Source organism: Apteryx rowi, unplaced genomic scaffold (assembly GCF_003343035.1).
Source record: "Apteryx rowi isolate R43461 unplaced genomic scaffold, aptRow1 scaffold_24, whole genome shotgun sequence".
Classification (NCBI taxonomy): Eukaryota; Metazoa; Chordata; class Aves; order Apterygiformes; family Apterygidae; genus Apteryx; species Apteryx rowi.
In genome coordinates this window covers 1,752,468-1,770,254 of record NW_020448752.1, presented here as the reverse complement: position 1 = coordinate 1,770,254, position 17,787 = coordinate 1,752,468, and the positions used below count along the sequence as shown (strand labels likewise).

The following is a 17,787-nucleotide window of genomic DNA, read 5'->3' as shown; positions in this document are numbered from 1 at the left end:
GGGGGGGAGGTACTGCGTTATGGCATGGGGGAGCTCTGGGGTGGAGGTGAGCCATGTGCCGTGCGGGGTAGTCCTGCCGCTTTAATCCCTCTAGCGGCCTTGGCTGACAAAACTGCCCGGTGCCATATGGTGCCACCATGCCTGCCGTGCCATGCTGGGCTTCCTACGGGCATTTTTAATGTCTACACTACATCTGGGGGCAAAAAGTCCAGGCTGTTTAAATAGGTGGCTGGAGTGAAGTTTTTGTCAGGAGCAGCGTCTGTGGCTGAGGTTAGATCAGCAGAAGTCACCAGCTGGACCTTGTGCCCACCACTTGGAAAGCTAGCATCTGGGATGAACATACCCCTGGGGATTTCACTGGCTCTCATAATATCAGTCTTTTCCACGCTTAGGCTGAGCTCTAGGCTACGATGACTTGAGGCTAGACTGTTTAGTGCTTAGGGTGTGGCTGGTGCCTTTAAACTACTCTGAACAACATCAGGATTTTGAAGGACTTAACGTTATTCAGGAAAGATCAGACAGGGGCATCACCTAGCAGCCTGTGAGAGTGACTTCAGGAGGTTAGCTTCCCTATTGCTGTGCAGTGCGAGAAGCTGCAGTGATGCCTCTGGTTTATTCCCCCCCCTCCCAGCTCTGAAACCTAACGTTTATTTTGTTTTCTCTCTGTATTCTTTTTAAGTCTTTGCTATTGTCATCCTACTTGAAGATGTTAGGAGAAGCTAGAAAGTTAGTTAGGGGTCTTAGAACTTGGTCTAACAACGTTCTTTAATAAGCATGTATTTTTCTCAGTGTAATCCACAGAACCTCAGGTGATTGTGCCAACTCACCACTGTTCTGGAGACAGTGTTTTTTTCCATGAAAATCCAGGATAGAAGCAGGAGATAGAATACCACAGATGCTTCCATTGCATGGGTATACACTGTAACTGAAAACCTGAGAGGTACTACAAAGAGTTGCAGAGGAAACCAGTAAAAAGACTCTGTTTATGACTTACAGCTGTTGCCATTGCACTGTTCTCATTACTATTTATCAGTTGTTCTTACCTGTCCAATTGGCTAGTCAGGGTCTTAATGCCAGCAGGTAGTGTGACTGTTAAAGATCTAATGCATCTTGTGTACCCTGATAAACTGATAGCAAATATTTGCCTGAAAAAGCAAGATTGTTAAAACAGTCAGCTGTTAGAACAGCTGACTAATATTTTGTGCAATAAATATCAGCGTGCGCTTGTATTAAGCTCTGACCATTAGTAGGTACAGTTGATGGCAATTGTATGCTGACAACTGTTAAGTCAGACACTTACCTAGTGGAAAGGCCTTATGCTGGCTGAAATTCTGCTCAAGGGATTGGTGTATGCTGTAAGCCAGTGTATAAGATAGCAAAAAGACTGAATCAGCAGCTTGCTGGTGCAGCTTGAGCAGCAGGACTGTAAACGCATAGTGGTCATCAAAGACATGTTGAGGAAGGGTGGGAAGTGAGAAGAGAGAATGAAATATCAATATCAAAAATCTACCCTAAGGGTCTGCAAAAATGGAGTCATTAGGAGCATGTTGGGTGACTGTCCCGTTGCTCCTAGAGGTGGCTCAGTGACCTGGCAGCAGTCTRCAGAGAGGATGAACATCAGGGCAAGAAAAAAGACTATGGAGGAACTTCATCCTCTGTAGACTGACTTCTGGTTATTTCGAAATCTGTGGCGTGCTTCTCTAAATTGAAATGTTGGAAGTAGGAGTAGTTAGTTTGTTCTTACAAAAGGCCTTTTGCAGCACTCGTCTGTATGAAAACCCCAAACCTGAGACTGCTACTTTTTTTTTCCAACTCTGCTTTTGGTGCAGGTGCCTCAGCACATGCACTGAAGCTTTCTGGCCGTTTGCTGCTGGCAAACAGGACCTTTGGCTGGTATTCAGTGTCTCTTCATCAGCAGGGATTAGTGTGCATTACATCCAGGAGGAAATTAACCCCCAAAGCCTTTCCAAAGTGAAATGCTGGAGGGCCTCTCTGTCCAAGCCAGTGAATAGCTGTTATGATTCTAAATCTAATCTGCTGCAGTGTAGCTTCTGTTAGAAGTTTGGCTCAGCTTTCTCTGCCATCATGCTTACTTCCTTATACACTGCTGCTTTTCACTGAGATGGGCATAAATCTCTGATCTGGGACAAACAAGGACTCTTCTAGGATGTGTACATGCTCAGATTGTGCTGAGATTGAAAGTGCAGGCTGAGTGCTTTTAGCCTTACTGGCCGAACCATTAAATCTGATCAGTGAGCAGTGTAAAATAGTTACTGAGCAAATAAGCAGCAGTGTTCCTGCTCACCACCCTTGATTATATTATGTTGTCACCCACAGACCCTTGGGACTGTAGTCCCATGAGTTGCAGCCTTGGTTGCTCTGCAGGCATATGTAATGGCTGTGTTTTTAATTTGTATTTGGMTCTAACTCTCCTTTCTCCATCTGTTCCCAGTGTGGAAATAGGTGAGAGCGTACGTGGGGAGGATGTCTACATTGTGCAGAGTGGCTGTGGTGAAATCAATGACAATCTGATGGAGCTCCTTATCATGATAAATGCCTGTAAGATTGCCTCAGCCAGCAGAGTCACAGCTGTCATACCGTGCTTTCCCTATGCTCGGCAGGACAAAAAGGACAAGGTAAGGGTTTCAGTAAAGGTTTCTRCTGGGAAGGTGAATGCGTGTCTTGAAAGTCCTGGCTGCTGGCTGGGGATTAGATGAAGCTGAATATGTAGAAGAAGAGATGATAGGACTGACTAACTTCTTAAACCTCGGGGCATTGGACTAAAATCATCTTTTCATAAAAATCTAGTTCTTCTTGAAAATACTGTAGTCACCGTTGATGAAAAGATGCAATGTTAATGAGCGCTCCTTTTAGTAACTGCCTGTGAATCATTGCCTAGAAGCAGAAGGCTGACATCTTGATGAGGGAGTTGAACTTGTCTTAAATACTGTTTTTTCTTGCMCTAGAGTCGAGCCCCGATCTCTGCCAAGCTGGTTGCGAACATGCTGTCTGTGGCAGGTGCAGATCACATAATCACCATGGACCTGCATGCCTCTCAGATTCAGGTAGGAGCCGAAATCATGAGAGCGAGTACTTACCTGCTCACCTCTGAGCCTATTTACTGCCTTGCAGGCTTGCCAGTGATCTGCTTTTTATTGGACCCAGCAACAACCAGGACTTGGGAGCACAGGACTGGAAGGGACTTGTAGGGTCATCAGAAGAGGATGGGGGAATGGATAATGGTTTCATCTGTAAATGAAACTACTGCTGTTCTTGTTTGGGCTGAGTGACTGTTTAGGTGAATGTTGGGTTAGTAGATTGTCCATGCAGCTTTATCACCTTGCAGTGACACTGCATTCTTAGCTGGTGCTTTGAGGAATTTGAGAGATGGAGAATGGTTTGATAGTCTAGACTGTTCTTAAATATTGAGCAGAGTTTTCTGATACTGAACTCACAGGATGGTGTGAGCAGTGCACTGAGGCAGTGGCTTCTTGTTAGTTTGGCCCAGTGGCTGCCCATACTGCTGCCCCCAGGTTAGCTCCCCCCGAGATGCACCAGCACAGCTGCTGGCGAGGGCGCAGTTGACCAGGGCAGTGATCTGCTCTGATAGCTTGCTGCTGCCAAGATGGGCGATCCTGTGTGGATCCATTCACTTCCACCGTTGCTCTTAAGTTGGCTTTGGTCCTCTCCCAAGCTGCTAGTGAACCGACTGAGCTGGTTACACTGGCGGAAAAGTATTCATGGCTTTTTGCTGGATTAGTGAACTGAAGAGTCTCACTGAGAAACCAAAATGTTCACTAGGACTGTGTAAGAGAAGCAGCAGGAGCGTGTACCAGGGAGAGAGGAGGGGCAGCAAGCTGTTAAATTGGTAGTCTTGTCTAGCTCCATCTTGAGCAAGCTCTCAGACTAGGAAACCAACTCAATGCAACTGGGAGGGGTGGCAAAGGTGGGGATATCCATTGTATTGCTGTAAATGTTTTGAACCTAGAGTAGTTACATATCTACTGCCTGGGTGAAGTAGATGGACTTACTGTCATTTTAACAGTTGAAAATGCAGCCATTAGCACTTCAGTATAATTTGTTCCAGTATAATTTGTCCAGAAATACTGTCTCAGATGGAAAATCTCTGGGGATGCAGCTGAGAAGACTTGCAAAAAGCTCATGAAATAGAGGAGCAGAGCCCAAGGGGGTATTCCTCTTCCTTAAGAGGCTTGGAGTCATGATGTGTGCCATAGGGTTGAGCTTTCAACAGCAGCAGTGGTGAGATTTCAGCTGAATAATTGGTTTTGTGTAGATCATCTCCAGCATCTGGCTGGTTCCAGCCAGCTTCTTATAGGTGCTGAGTTAGGTGAGCCCAGAAAGAATAGTGTTAGGAGAGATCAGTGTTACCCCTGCACCTTGAATGTAAGGCATGACTATTTTTGGCAGAGACTCCTCTATACCAGCCCTCCTGTCCCTTACTCCCTGTCCAGGATTAACTTCTGGCTTTTAGTGACCTTTGAGGTTTACCTGCAGGAGTCTGCTGGGTCAATGTAAAGTCGTGGAACCAGTCGCTGCATTAGCTTAAAAGCAAATATTACTGAAGCCTTTTTCATGGGTTTCCGGTTTCCTGTAGGTGCAAACAGTGTAGGTAATAAGCACTAAAGATCAGATTGACTCTGTAAACAAGCAGCTAGCTGCTCTGGAAACAAGTGCATTGGATATTTTCTGCACCTGTTAGGATAGAACTAGTTCCATGTTGTGAAGGTGTCAGATGTAAGTGTTACTTATGTTGCCAAACTAGTTTCAGCTCTGAAGATTTTTTTAATGTTACTATTTTGTGTATCCCAAAGGTTACTGTGGTTCTRTTATGGAAAATGAAAGCTGAAAATGCTCTAGCAAAGCAGTGACTGCATGCCTGACTATATAGAAGGCTTCTTCCAATTTTTTTGGAATGTGATCTTCAGCTACATTGATCTACTAATGTCTTCCTCCTTGCAGGGTTTTTTTGATATCCCTGTTGATAACTTGTATGCTGAGCCTGCTGTACTGAAGTGGATCAAGGAGAATATTGCYGAGTGGAAGAACTGTACAATTGTTTCACCAGATGCTGGTGGAGCCAAGAGGTGAGCTGTCAGACAGCAGGCRGAGATGGTTCTTCATCTGCTTGAATTGTTAACACAGTGTAAATGTAGTTGTGATGCTGCTATTAAGATGCATATTCCCTCTCTGCCAGCCTGCCTTCTGCGAGACAGTCTATGGCATAGATAAGAATAGTCAAATATTCTTAGAGAACGTATAGAATGTCTCTGAGGCTTAAATGGCTTCTGGAATCACAACTGCATAGATAGAACTGAGCAATCTCTACATCCTTTGGACTAAAGCTCTTTTTGGAGCAGTGGAATTATTCGGGTTGGCGAGGAAGGGTATCATGCAGTTCATATCTCATGCCAAAACAAGGTTAGCCCTGCTGGTTCATGATCATTTTTGTCCAAGCTGTTTGTTATATTAAACTCTCTTTAACAAGGCATTTTCTTGCTTTATTACTCCTAATCTAAATCTCTTGCTGTGACTTAAGCCCACTGCTACTCTTACTCTTCCCCATGAGCAAGGAAGATGGATGGTTTCTTTCTTAGCAGCAGTGTATGTAAGCACCTTTCTGTCTTGTCTGACAYGGGAAGTACACTCCTGTCTGTCTTCAGATAAACACACCAGCTTGTGGGCAGTTCARAGGGCTTCCAAGTGCTCTTTAGGCAAAACTAGGCTCTTTCTTGAAGGCTGTCTAGTGGCCCCAAGGGATAAGCTAAGGGAAAYAGATGTATTCTGTAATCCAAGAGGCTTTGTCGTATGAAAATGTTGGTGCATGCTGATCTGATTCACATACTTTGGGGTGATTTAAGCTCGCTGTTACAAATGGCCAAGAAATACTACTGCTGTAGGTYGCCACTGTTCTTACTGTAGCTTCATTGCAATCCATGTGCCAGACATGACCTTTTGCATGTTCAGCTACTTCTGTAGCTTGTTGCATAATGCAGTATCTTGAATGCCAAATCAGCCAACTATAATCTGATTCCTTAAAAGACCTTCTTAAAAGCCCCTTGAACTGAAATGCAGTGGTCTTAGCTGGTGCAATATTGCATGAAGATGCTGCAGAACTAAATACTTTTCTAAGTAGTTGAATGTGTGTAAAAAAACCTTAAGACTATTGGGATGACGAGACTGATCTATTGAGGCAAGGAGTCTGCTGATCTCAAGTACAGAAGTTCTTAGAGGCATGTATATTTTGTTCCTTCTATGTGTTAATGGTTTTAAACTCTACCATTCATCAGTATCAATATATAAAGTGTGGGTCCCTCCAGTAACATTTCCTTGGTTACTCTACCTGAAGTAAATGTGAGTGGACTTGCAGGACTACAGGTCCAGGGAATGCCACTSTCCTTGTGCCAACATTCGTATGCATTTGGCCCCATGACACTTGGATGCTTATGAGTGCAAGTAAATCCCTGTCAGAATCTCTAGTCATCCAAGCTAGGTTCTTATTTGTAGTCCTCAAAACTTCAACATGACCAAAGAACTGGAAGCTTGATCTACTGGATAGTAAAACTGGCTCCTGCTGTTGCAGTGAGCTGTAGGAGGCTGCTGTCCCAAAGAGGGAAAAAGGACAAATCTGAAGGAAAAGCTGAAAGTGTGATRCTTCTGCACTGACTTCTATGCAGATGAATTCAACTCCAAACTTGTCTGAGTATCCAGAAGTGCGTTGAATTATATCATATTGGGTATAGCATGCCCTAATGTTAAATTGCATAAGGTGCCCTCGTTCTAGTGGCTACAGTCATGTGTTGAAAGGCAAACTTGGGCTGTCTTCACTGCATTGCAATCTGGGATAAGTAGGGTTTTCTGTACTCCTAAGTAGACAGTGTAGGTCACTAACTAGTGTTGAAGGGGAAGGGATGTACTGACCTGTGCTAGAACCTAAGGGCTACATTGCCTAAGACTTTAAAGGCAAGCCGACTGTCATTGGATCTCACTTAGAAATCTGTTGTTGTAGATGAGATAGTAAAATCGAGCAAAGACAAACTTTCTGATCTCATTATCCTTTGCATCTTCTCTTTGCCGTTCTTTTCTTAGCCTGCAGCTTATCGTGGCCATAATGAACAAAATTTCTAGCTGGCACTTTCTCCTGGGGACCACCCCTCTTTCACATATGGGTTCAAAGTCTAAAAGTAGCTATGAGATGAGGAAATATGCTTGAAGTCAGAGCAAGCCAATTCCCTTATGTGATATAGATGACATGCCTGTGCAGAACCACAGGTGACTGTCCTGCAGAACTAAATTGGTTCCATTCGTAGCTGAATGGCAGTAACGGGGAAAGTACTAAAATGTTCCATGGAGTAATAGTGAAATGGCATTTTCAGTAACCAGTTGCATAGTGGGAAAGAATAGTTCTGTATCATTGTTTTGGGTTTAGAAATATACAATCAATTGCTGCTTTTTAGTTGCTCCTTATTCTTGCTCCTCTTGGTAGTCTGATTTTAATAATGAAAAATTCAGGAAGTCTAGTGTGGCTGTACCACTCACACTTCCAGACTAACTCCTCAATGTCATACATAGCTTAAGCCTTTCCCTTGTCTTGTTACAAAAATGACAGCTTCCCAAGCGTTCTGATCACTTGAGGTTTGCTGAGCTTGCTRGTTAAGGTTTATTTTGAGCTTTAAATGCAAATTAATTTGCACCAGTCAGGATGAAAGACTTTCAATCTAGGGGCTGTCRTCAAGAGTAGATTAGAGGTTTCATGTTAACTGCTTGAAAGGAAATTACACTAAGGTGGCAAAGTGTCTTCTGTGAATTGCTTGGGAGCAGTTAACAGAAGTGGTGACAGCTTCTCTTGTTCCAGTCTCGGTTAGTGCTTATAGTTTTGGAAGAGATTGTCCTTCAACTAAAGCTGCTATGTGGAGTAAAGTGTGGTTTGGAAACTGTTCTCTCTTCAGAGTGACCTCCATTGCAGATCGGTTGAATGTAGACTTCGCCCTCATTCACAAGGAGCGCAAGAAGGCCAATGAAGTGGATCGCATGGTACTGGTGGGTGATGTGAAGGACAGAGTGGCCATTCTGGTAGATGATATGGCAGACACATGTGGTACCATCTGTCATGCAGCAGACAAGTGAGTAGGGCTGACTCTTTCCTAAATCAGAGACTTACTGTTAGCAAACATTATGTAATGAATTAATCAAATATTTGCTTGTGAAGTTTCACAAAGTAACCTACAGTTTCTTGATTTTCTGTTTCATGTCACACAAAAGCCTACTTAAACTTCTTTCTAGCAGAAATAACTAGAAGAACATAGTTTCCTTTTTCCTTTGAAAAGTTTGTGTTGAAGGTATGGGTGCTGGATATTATATACTTGAAGGGTAGGCTTAGTGATGCTTGATTGCTAACATTTAGTAATAGCTCAAAGTGAGACTCAGCTGTCCTTCAGATGTCTTCCACTAGATGATCGCTAACTTAACCCTAGGTAAGATTAGATGCTGTCTGGTCCAGCATGAGGTCATGTATCTGAATTTCTATTAGAAGCAAGCTTTTGAAGCTCTAAAGCCAGCCTTCTACACCAGAGAAGCCAGCATATACAGCTTTGGGTATTAAATACCTGCCACCTTATGTTGGCAAAAGCACTGAAAGTGAATTTGTATGATCTAGTCCAAATGTCCCAGGACCGAGAACAATGTTCTTCCAATGTGTAGCTTGCTGGTAGTGGATTGTATGGTACTTGTTAAACTGTTTCCTTCCCCCACATCGGGATGATCAAAGGTAGTCTGTACCTTAAGCATATGGTATTCTCTCCTTTCTTGTTTACCCCTTGCCCCACACCCATGTCACTTTAATACTTGCTAAGAATATTTCTCATCTGCCTCCTTTTTCTCCCTCACAGGCTTGTGTCAGCTGGAGCCACCAAAGTTTATGCCATCTTAACTCATGGGATCTTTTCTGGGCCAGCAATTTCTCGAATCAACAATGCCTGTTTTGAAGCGGTGGTTGTCACAAACACAATACCCCAGGAGGACAAGATGAAACATTGCCCTAAAATCCAGGTAAGCATCTGTTTTCTCTTCTCTCAGCTCTTAAGGGACAGCTCCCAGGGCTTGTCTGTCTGCCTGTTGCTGGGAAAACTTGTAATACTGTCCAGTGCTTATTGGACATAAAGTTTCATTGATGCTGGWTTCGGTGGCAGTGCTGACAAGGAGTTCCCTTATTCCTACTGCAGTGGGATAACAGACCTGTTATACTGATAAAATGGAGCTCCTAACCAAGATCATCTCAAACAGTTCATTTAATCTTTTTTGCAGAGCTTATCATAACTTAGATCAGATCACTGATCTAATGGGGTCATGATGTAAGCAAGCAGTTCTGTCAGCACCCTTTGGAGGGGTGACAAGCTGATGTGTAGCACTGAAGCAGAAATGGGTAGGAACTCCTCAAGCCAGTAGTGATGCCAGCTTCAGCTGTGAAACTATCACCTTGGTGTGCTATCACCACAGTAGATCATCCTCCTGCAAAAAATCAAGGCCAGAAAGCTATCTGGAAGGATTTCTGCTTTCTGTTCTAGAAATCTGGCTCTTGCCTTTCCTGTTCCTCTTGGAAGATTGGAGATGCTACTGAATCCGTAACAACAGATGCCAAGAAACATGATTTGGAAGGATGTGACTACTTTAAACATTGGATGTCTTGTACTTTCTCCCAAGCCTGTGCCTAACCCTTTAACCAGAGTTCTTTATCCACATTTCCCTTCCTTCTGAAGACCTTTTGTGCAACAAAGCAGGCCTGGTTTGGGAAAGGTGAACGTTTAATGTCTGGTCATAATATCAATGAAAATGATGTGAAAAGGGAGCATAGTTTCTTTTCACTTGCATGTCCTGCTGGTTTGACTAAGAGGAGGCAACACAGCTCCATAATGCAGTGTTCAGATACTTGCCAACATTAAAAAAAACCTTTGTCATTCATATCAAAGCTAAAAACTAGTCTTTTTGACCCTCACTCTTTATATTGGCTTTCCCTTTAGGGCTCCCATGCTGAGTCTAACTTTCTTAGAAGAAGAAATTGCCTGTAGAACTCAAATTAGGCAGAACTTCAGGGTTTTTCCTKTTAACAGACAGATGTGGAAGTTGTGGCTTTACCTGAGAGTGCAGGCMTAATAGCTCATTCAGAAGCTTCAGGTACTGCTAGAGCATATGCTGCACCATCAGGACAACCTTCGACACTAGCTTTGCAGCACATGGATATATAGGACACACATTTGGGGAAGTTCTGGAAGGAAACAGTCCTGCTCGCTGCCTAGTCTGGAAAGTGACTGGTGCTGCTAAGGCTCAGCTAGTCCTTTGCTGTAAGTGTAGCAGGTTCCACAGTAGTGGGGTTCTGGTGAAAAGGAAGCTCAGCTGGTAGAAGCTGAGTGAGTTTTAAGCTGCTTTTGGAGGCAACTTGTGAGCTGATTGCAAGTGGTTACTGGGTTGCGTTTTTCAATTCCAGCTTCTGGATAATGCTCCTGTAACTCAGCATGTCTAAAAAGTCTGTTTATACTGTCTGGAAACTCCACGCTACAGTTAACGTAGGCAAAATGTTAAAATGGTAACTAGGATGTAAATAGTTGTAACCAAGGATTGCAGCGGAGAATTTTTTCAGGCTCTCACTTAGATTTCACTCTTACACTAATGTCTGATGTTCAGTGTTGGGAAATACTGAACTAAAGGATTTGTCATAAGAATTCCATGCTCTGTTTTTGCATTCCTTAAGTGTTTTTCCTTCCTTCTCAGGAGGCAAACTACACAGAAGGAAGAAATGCTAAACATGAATTTCACTTAACTTAATTCACAAACAGTGAACATGCTGGTTCTTACTGAGACTGCATTAAATGTAAATGCTTCAGCTGCTGGGGTTCAAAGCTGGAGTTTTATTGAGACTTTAATTTTTCCTCCAGTTAACTGGATTATTCCACCAGGTGGAGCTAGCACAATAACTGAAAACTGARTTGTGGCACAGTAACTTATTTTTTTAATGCTGGTAGCAGTGAATAAAGTCTCATGAATTAAGGGAAGCAGTTTGATCTTGATGTAGACTTCCTGACTTCTGTGTAACCCAGACAAAGCGAACAAGATAGTTCTAGGGTGAGGAATGTACTGTCTTTAGGGAGTGTCAGGAAAGCAGGGTTAGAGTAGATCATGATCCTGACAAAGATCAGCAGTGAAATATTTCTTGCAGTACTATGCACAGAACTGAATATCTTCAGAAGGATGTGGAATGAAATCCCCTTCTGGCCTAGAACTTGTTTTTCTGCATCTAGCATCTTACAAATTTAGGGTGCTGGGTTTGCTCCTTGAAGTTCTTCACCACTTACCAGCTGTTTTCCCAGGCTTGCTATTTCTTCTTGGTGATGCTRATGCATCTCTTTTTCCCTCCAGGTGATTGACATCTCAATGATCCTCGCAGAGGCCATCAGGAGGACTCATAATGGGGAATCTGTCTCCTACCTATTCAGCCATGTCCCTTTATAACAACAGATGCCAGCTGCTGCTTGTATGGCTTTTTTTAAAACCAAAAGTTGTTCGGCTTGTTATAAAGTTCAGTAGAAGACTCTGCTTGTTCCAGTGCAGTTCTCCACAGCTGCTCCTGCATAAGTCAGGCTTACTGACTCTGATCCCAACACTGGGAGGTTGGGGGGAGGCTCATCTCTGTAACACTCCAACTCCACCAGCAGCCTTGTGCATTGGGGCTCGTCAGTAGTATTGACTCAACACTGCAGATCTGTGGAGAGCAGGACTGACACATGGCTAATTGCCACAACTATTTTTGGAGGGGGGTGGGGAAGGGAGAGGGTTTGTCTGTGGGCAGGGTTAGATGATCTGGCATGCGCACCCTGAATTGTTTGGGAAGTGGAGCTCCCTAGGACATGTTGGTCTGGATCTACAGCAAGAGCCAGAGAGACTGCTGACTGTCTTTACCACTCTGTACCTGACAGAAGCCCTTGAAGAGGGATGGGGAAGGCTTGCATCTTGGCCAAGCTTAGCCCTAGGGCACACCTCAGGGTGGGAGGTGGTTCTGCTACAGCTTCTTCCCATGAAAGGAGGTCAGTGTAGCTTGCAAACTTGAATTAATCTGAATTATTGAAGAAATGCTATGCCCTTTAACATGCTACACAGCAAAACTAAGGTGAGAGCGTAGCATGTTCAGTAGTGCTTTGCTGCATTAACTCAGTGGTGAAAAGGTGCATCCTGGACAAGCACTCTTCTTCCTGACTTGTATGTAGAGGGCTCCTGGTGGCTGTGTGCTCTAGTTCCTAGCATAGGCTAAATCAAATAGGCTAAAACCTTTGCAGTTACTGTTAGCCTTGCTAGAGACTAGAGGACTGCTGTCATGTACTGTAGTTGCAATGGGCACAAACTGAAACACAGACACTTCCATCTTAACATGAGGAAAAACTTTTTCACTGTGAGGGTGACAGAGCACTGGAACAGGTTGCCCCGAGAGGTGGTGGAGTCTCCTTCTCTGGAGATATTCAAAATGCGCCTGGATGCAATCCTGTGCAAYGTKCYCTAGGTGACCCTGCTTGAGCAGGGGGGTTGGACTAGATGATCTCCAGAGGTCCCTTCCAACCTCAGTGATTCTGTGATTCTGCACCTTGATTTGCTGTGCAAAAGTACCTTGATCCTTTTTCGCCAGTACGTTAGTAAACTGAGCCTCTTGACCCTTAGTAGCATAGTCATTGCATCTAGCAAGTGCCTGCTCAGTAGACTGACATGGGGTGACCTACTGTGCAACAGCTTTGTGTCCAGCTGTCTTTGCCTCTGAAGGCTGTCTGCAATCCTGTTGTCCCGTAAGTTACTGACATTCTCATTGCTTGTCCTGGACACTATCTGCCTTGCCTTGAACGTGTTGCTCATTCCAATAACAACTTTGCAAGGGATCTTGAAAACTATGGAGGATGAGAGGTTGCAGGACTACAGAGCCTGAAGAAGCCTCTGCAGTGGATCTGATGCAGCAAATAATGAGAAGAGCTTGTGGCAATGGGTTGAAGAGGCTTGTGATATGTAGTACTGGGAAAAGTGTGGATCTAACTCCAATCTGACAGGCAGCAAAGTGCCTGAAAGAAAAATACCAAAACTAGAGCTGGCTGAGGCTCCTGGATATAAAATAAGTATCATCCAAAACTTGAATGCATGGTAACTGTACCAGACAATCTTAAGGTAAACTGTTAAGTCTCTCCTGGACTCTTACAGGGGTTATAGACCAAGCTATTTTATGCAGTCTGGTTTTTACAAGCACTCCTCTTTGATTTGTTTTTGATATTAGGGAAGGGAAAAAGGGTAGAGAAGGAACTTGAAATTGCTTGCTAGGATAGCCAGCRTGGCTTTGAGAGGCTAGGGGCTGGGGAGTAAGTGGAACTAACTGAAAACATTGGTCRAGATCTAGGGAAGTACTTCTTTAGTTGTGCCTTTTAATGAAGACTTCTCCCCTCTCCCATCCTAAAACTCCTGTCCTGTGGCAACTTTAACACTTCTATTACAGTGTAGGGTTTTTTCTTTTGTATAAGAATTGGTGTTTGTCTGGAAAGTGTGTGTGTGTGTGTGTCCTGCTTCTTTGCTTTGCATCCTGCACTGAGCTCTACTGAGTCTGATTCCTGCCTCCTACATTGGAGCCCCTGCTGCTGCACTGCCAATGCCCCGAGAGCCAGGACATCAGCAGCGGTGTGAGGATTTTCAGCAGCCTTTGTGTTAAACTTAAGACCTTGATGAAGGAATTAAACTTTTATTTAAAAACCATGGCCTCTGTTCATAAATGCTTCCAAAACTCTACAAAGGTGATGCGCATCTTCTGAGTTGGGTCCCTTGTAAGGTAGATCATAGAATAGTATAGTTTGGAAGGAACCTTGGGAGGGTTTGACCTTCTTAAAGCAGGGCTGACTTTGAGGTTTAACTTTGCTGTGCTCCCTTTGCATGGAAGAAAATGCTTGGGACCAAGCTATTTTCCTAGGGTCCAGTGACTCTTGTCTCTATCTGATTTCCTGGACTTAATTCTGTTAGAGGTGGCAGTGCAATTTTTCTTGTACTGTTCTACTATGTATCTGAGCTGATYGGTTCAAATAATGTCCAGGTAGGGGAAAACATGAATAGTTTAGCAAGTTTGAATGMAATGTTGCTAAGTATCATGTACAAGGCTAATGATTTGAAGCAGCAGGATTATGCACTGAGAAGTGCTTGTTTTAACTAAACCATGATCCTTTTGTATTGCATGTTGTAAATCTCAAATATAAATGAGGTCAAGGGGATGAGATGGTATCTCTAGAGAAAGGTCTTTTGCCTTACAGTAGACTCTGGCTTAGGTTCAACCCTTGTTTGGGGAAACGGGGCCATGGGCTTAGTGGGACCTCTGCTTGGGACCACCACTGTCATTTTTRTGTTAAAACATACTTCAGAACTGTACCAAGAATACCTGAATTGTGCATTTTTCCCCACAAACAGCTGGAAAGGGGGGGGGCAAGGGTTGATGTGGGTCTTGCCAAGGTGGTGTAGCAGACTCAATCAGCCTTGGAGATGAAACAGGGAGAACATAAGAGCTTTACAGCCAAAGATTTTTTTATGAAGGTGACTGCTACTACTGTTTTCTTTTAGTAAACAACTAAAACCTTTTCTTGGTGCTGACGAGAGGAGAGCACTTGAAATCCTGTATGATAGCAATGCGGTTGCTTAAAAGCGTGGCTGATGCACAGGGTATGAGAACTATTTCTAGGAGGTAAAGCTTTCCTGCACCGAGAGCCTCCTTCAGAAGGGTTGGACTGACACTTTTACCAGAAGTTTATTGCTTAAATTAAAACATACTTATTCTCCAATTACTGCTTAACCAGTTTGGAGGAAATTTGCTACTGGCTGCCTAGAAGTGGCCCTTGTGCTGCTGAAATGGGTGCGATTGCCTTTAACGCACGCATGTAGTGGGATTAGAGCACTCTCCTCCTTCATGATTCTAGTATCAAAAGCTGTAGTAACTGCAGCATAGGTGAGACCCAACCCAGCAAGCTGGCTTGGGGCAAGGAGAGGGCCGAGATCCCTCGCTGCCCTCCAGCTCGGGGCAGGCTCTGGGGATGCAGGAGTCCGTTGTGGTGGGAGCTGGTGTGTTAAGCTAAGCAAGCGTAGCTCCCGCAGCCTTGGCTGCCCTGCAAAGCGCTCGCTGTGCTAAGGCGAGATGCTCCTTGTAGCAAAGATGCTTCTCCAGCCTCTCCYGGGTTTGGAGCCTGAGCATCTCTGGAGGGTGGAGGCTGTGGGGCGCGTGAGGACAGCTCTGGAGGTGAATCGCGTGGTGCCTTCTCAGGCGTTCTTCACAACTGCTGAGGAAAGGCGGTAGAAAGCAAAACATTGACTTCTGCAGTAGAAAATCCCCCATGGGTGGTGCCCTATGCCCTTGTAGCTGACGGCGAGGGGAGGATGGAGCTGTGGCGTTTGCCGTGCTGGGGCACACCGGGAACGCCCTGGCTGGTGCGTGTTGCTGGCTGCAGGTGTGTAGCTGCTGGCAAAAGCAGAGGTTGGTGCTGGTGGTCTCCTGTCCATCAGATAGCTGCACCATAAAAGCAGCAGCAGAAGGAACATATCACCCACGGTTCAGGCCTGCGTCTTAGCCCGTCTCTCCTGCCTGGGTAGTTTGAGCTAACGCACGGGGTGGGAATACATAAGCCGCTGCAAAACTGTTTGTGCTCTCGGAGCCAGACTCCGACCTTGCAGGTGGCAGGACTTGTCTGCTGTGTTTGGTGGAGCGAGATGAGATACGTCTCCGACTCCTCTCCCCAGCGGYGCCTCTCCTGCAGCTTGTTCCTGTTCCCACTAGCATGAAGAAGGGCTTTTCACCTCCTGGGCTCGGTGCCTCCGCGCTCTAGAGAAACCGATGGCTTGGCTTTGCAGCTCCTGGGTAACGGGAAAGCACRAAGGGTTAATAAAAAGCCCTTCTCAAAACTGCTTCCTCGGCGAGATAAAGGAGAAGCGAAATCCATGGGAGGAACGAGCCCCTGCCCCAGCGTAACACCAACAACAGCTCATGTGCTCCGATTGCTGCCTTCCGGAGGCGGCCAGCGCGGTCCCAGGTGGAAAAGAGGATCATGGCAGGAGGCCAGGGTTCAAAACRAGCAGGAAAAGCGAAGTGTGGCCCCGAAACTGAAAATGGTTGCTCAAGGCGGGGGACGGGCTCCGTTAACCTCCGGGTGCTCGGGACCCGGCTGGCCACAGCGGCGCCATCGGCATCACAGCAGGCTGGCGGACACTTCTCCAAACCCTCCTGCCCCCTTTTCCCTGCGGAGGTGACCGGAGCCTCCCTGGAAGCAGCCGTCAGCGAGGCTGCGCCTGAGCCGTCGCCGCTGTGGGAGACGTAAAACCGCTCTAAGATGGCTGGCAGCCCTCCTTTCCGATTCCGCATCGGCACTGCTTTCGCTTTCCCCTTCAGCCGGTGCCGTTATAAATCATTGAAAGCAGAAACACCGAAAACGCACGGGAAAGGAACGGGTCCTGCAGTTACGGGGGGCTTTGCAAATTCGTCCCCGGAAAACGCTCCGGCTGGGCCGCGCTCTGCAGGAATCGGGCTCTAAAAGCATCCCGGAAAGCCTTGCCCGCTCCGAACGTGCCTGTCGGGCTCTGGCGGGGTGCAAACCCCCCCGCTCTGGGGAGGGCCGCGGGGGGCCGGGGACCCCAGGGGAAATAAAGGCAATTTGGGGTGCGCCAAGGGGCAGCCGGCCGTTCCCCTGTCGCGGAGCGGCGGCCCCACGAGCCCTCCCTGCTCCCAAGGCCGTCCTCCGCCCACGGCGCCGTGCCGGCTCCCTCCGCCAGGCCCGCGGCACCACACTGCCGGCACGGATGGCCACCACCGCCTGCCACCACAGCCTGCCACCATGGCCGGCCACCATGGCCTGCCGACATTGCTGGCCACCACCACCTGCCAACATCACCTGCCATCACCACTAGCCACCACTGCCAGCCATAATGGCCTGCCACCACGACGGGTCACCACTGCCTGCCACCACGGCTGGTCACCATGACTGGCTACCACCACCGGCCACCACTGCCTGCCACCACGGCTGGTCACCATGACTGGCTACCACCACCAGCCACCACTGCCTGCCACCACGGCTGGCCACCATGACTGGCTACCACCACCGGCCACCACTGCTTGCCACCACGGCTGGTCACCACAGCCTGCCACCATGACTGGCCACCATGACTGGCCACCATGACCTGCCACTACCACCTGCCACCACTGGCTGCCACCATGGCCTGTTACCACCACTGGCCACCACGGCCTGCCACCACGGCCTGCCACCACAGCCTGCCACCATGTCCTGCCATCATGTCCTGCCATCATGGCCTGCACCACGGCCTGCACCATGGCCTGCCCCCGTGTCTGGGCCAGGTGGTGAGGGTCCGGCCACCCCCGGCATGTAGGTGCCACTTGGCTGCCCCTTGCTCAGCGCCTGTGGCCCTGCCGGGTTGCCCGGCTGCATCCTGCTCGCTCGCTCAGCCGTGCTGGGCCATGCTGGGCCGCGGGGCTGCCACGCTCACGCTCGCCCCCGGGCCTGTCGCCGTGCGCTTCCCCACGTGCCCCAGCCCCGCCGACGGGCGCCAGGCAGGGCTTTCAGGCCGCCCCGGCCCCGCGGGGCTCCCCCTCCGCCCCGGGGCGAGTGGCTCCTGCACTGCGGGGCATGCAGGCATGAGGGCTCGCAGGGCCGCGCTGCGAGGGTGTGTGCAAGGTGTGTGTGTGCGTGCAAGGGCGTGTGCTTGTGCACCGGGCAG

General features: G+C 46.9%; 1 protein-coding gene across 4 annotated transcripts in view; it reads left to right on the top strand.

Annotated features, from left to right (window-relative positions):
* Window positions 1-11,602, top strand: part of LOC112966278 (ribose-phosphate pyrophosphokinase 1) — a 12,472-nt gene extending 870 nt beyond the window's left edge. Inside the window, exons 1-8 of one of the 4 annotated variants that reach the window (XR_003253566.1) lie at window positions 74-940; window positions 2,453-2,636; window positions 2,967-3,065; window positions 4,981-5,105; window positions 7,968-8,141; window positions 8,907-9,066; window positions 9,582-9,810; window positions 11,428-11,514. Coding sequence is in view for 2 of the 4 variants with exons in the window: in XM_026066250.1 (XP_025922035.1) it covers window positions 2,453-2,636; window positions 2,967-3,065; window positions 4,981-5,105; window positions 7,968-8,141; window positions 8,907-9,066; window positions 11,428-11,520 (835 nt within the window). In the remaining 2 variants the exon portion in view is untranslated. The other 3 variants (XR_003253565.1, XM_026066250.1, XM_026066251.1) reach the window with 3 other exon arrangements.
* The last annotated feature ends 6,185 nt before the right edge of the window (window positions 11,603-17,787 follow it).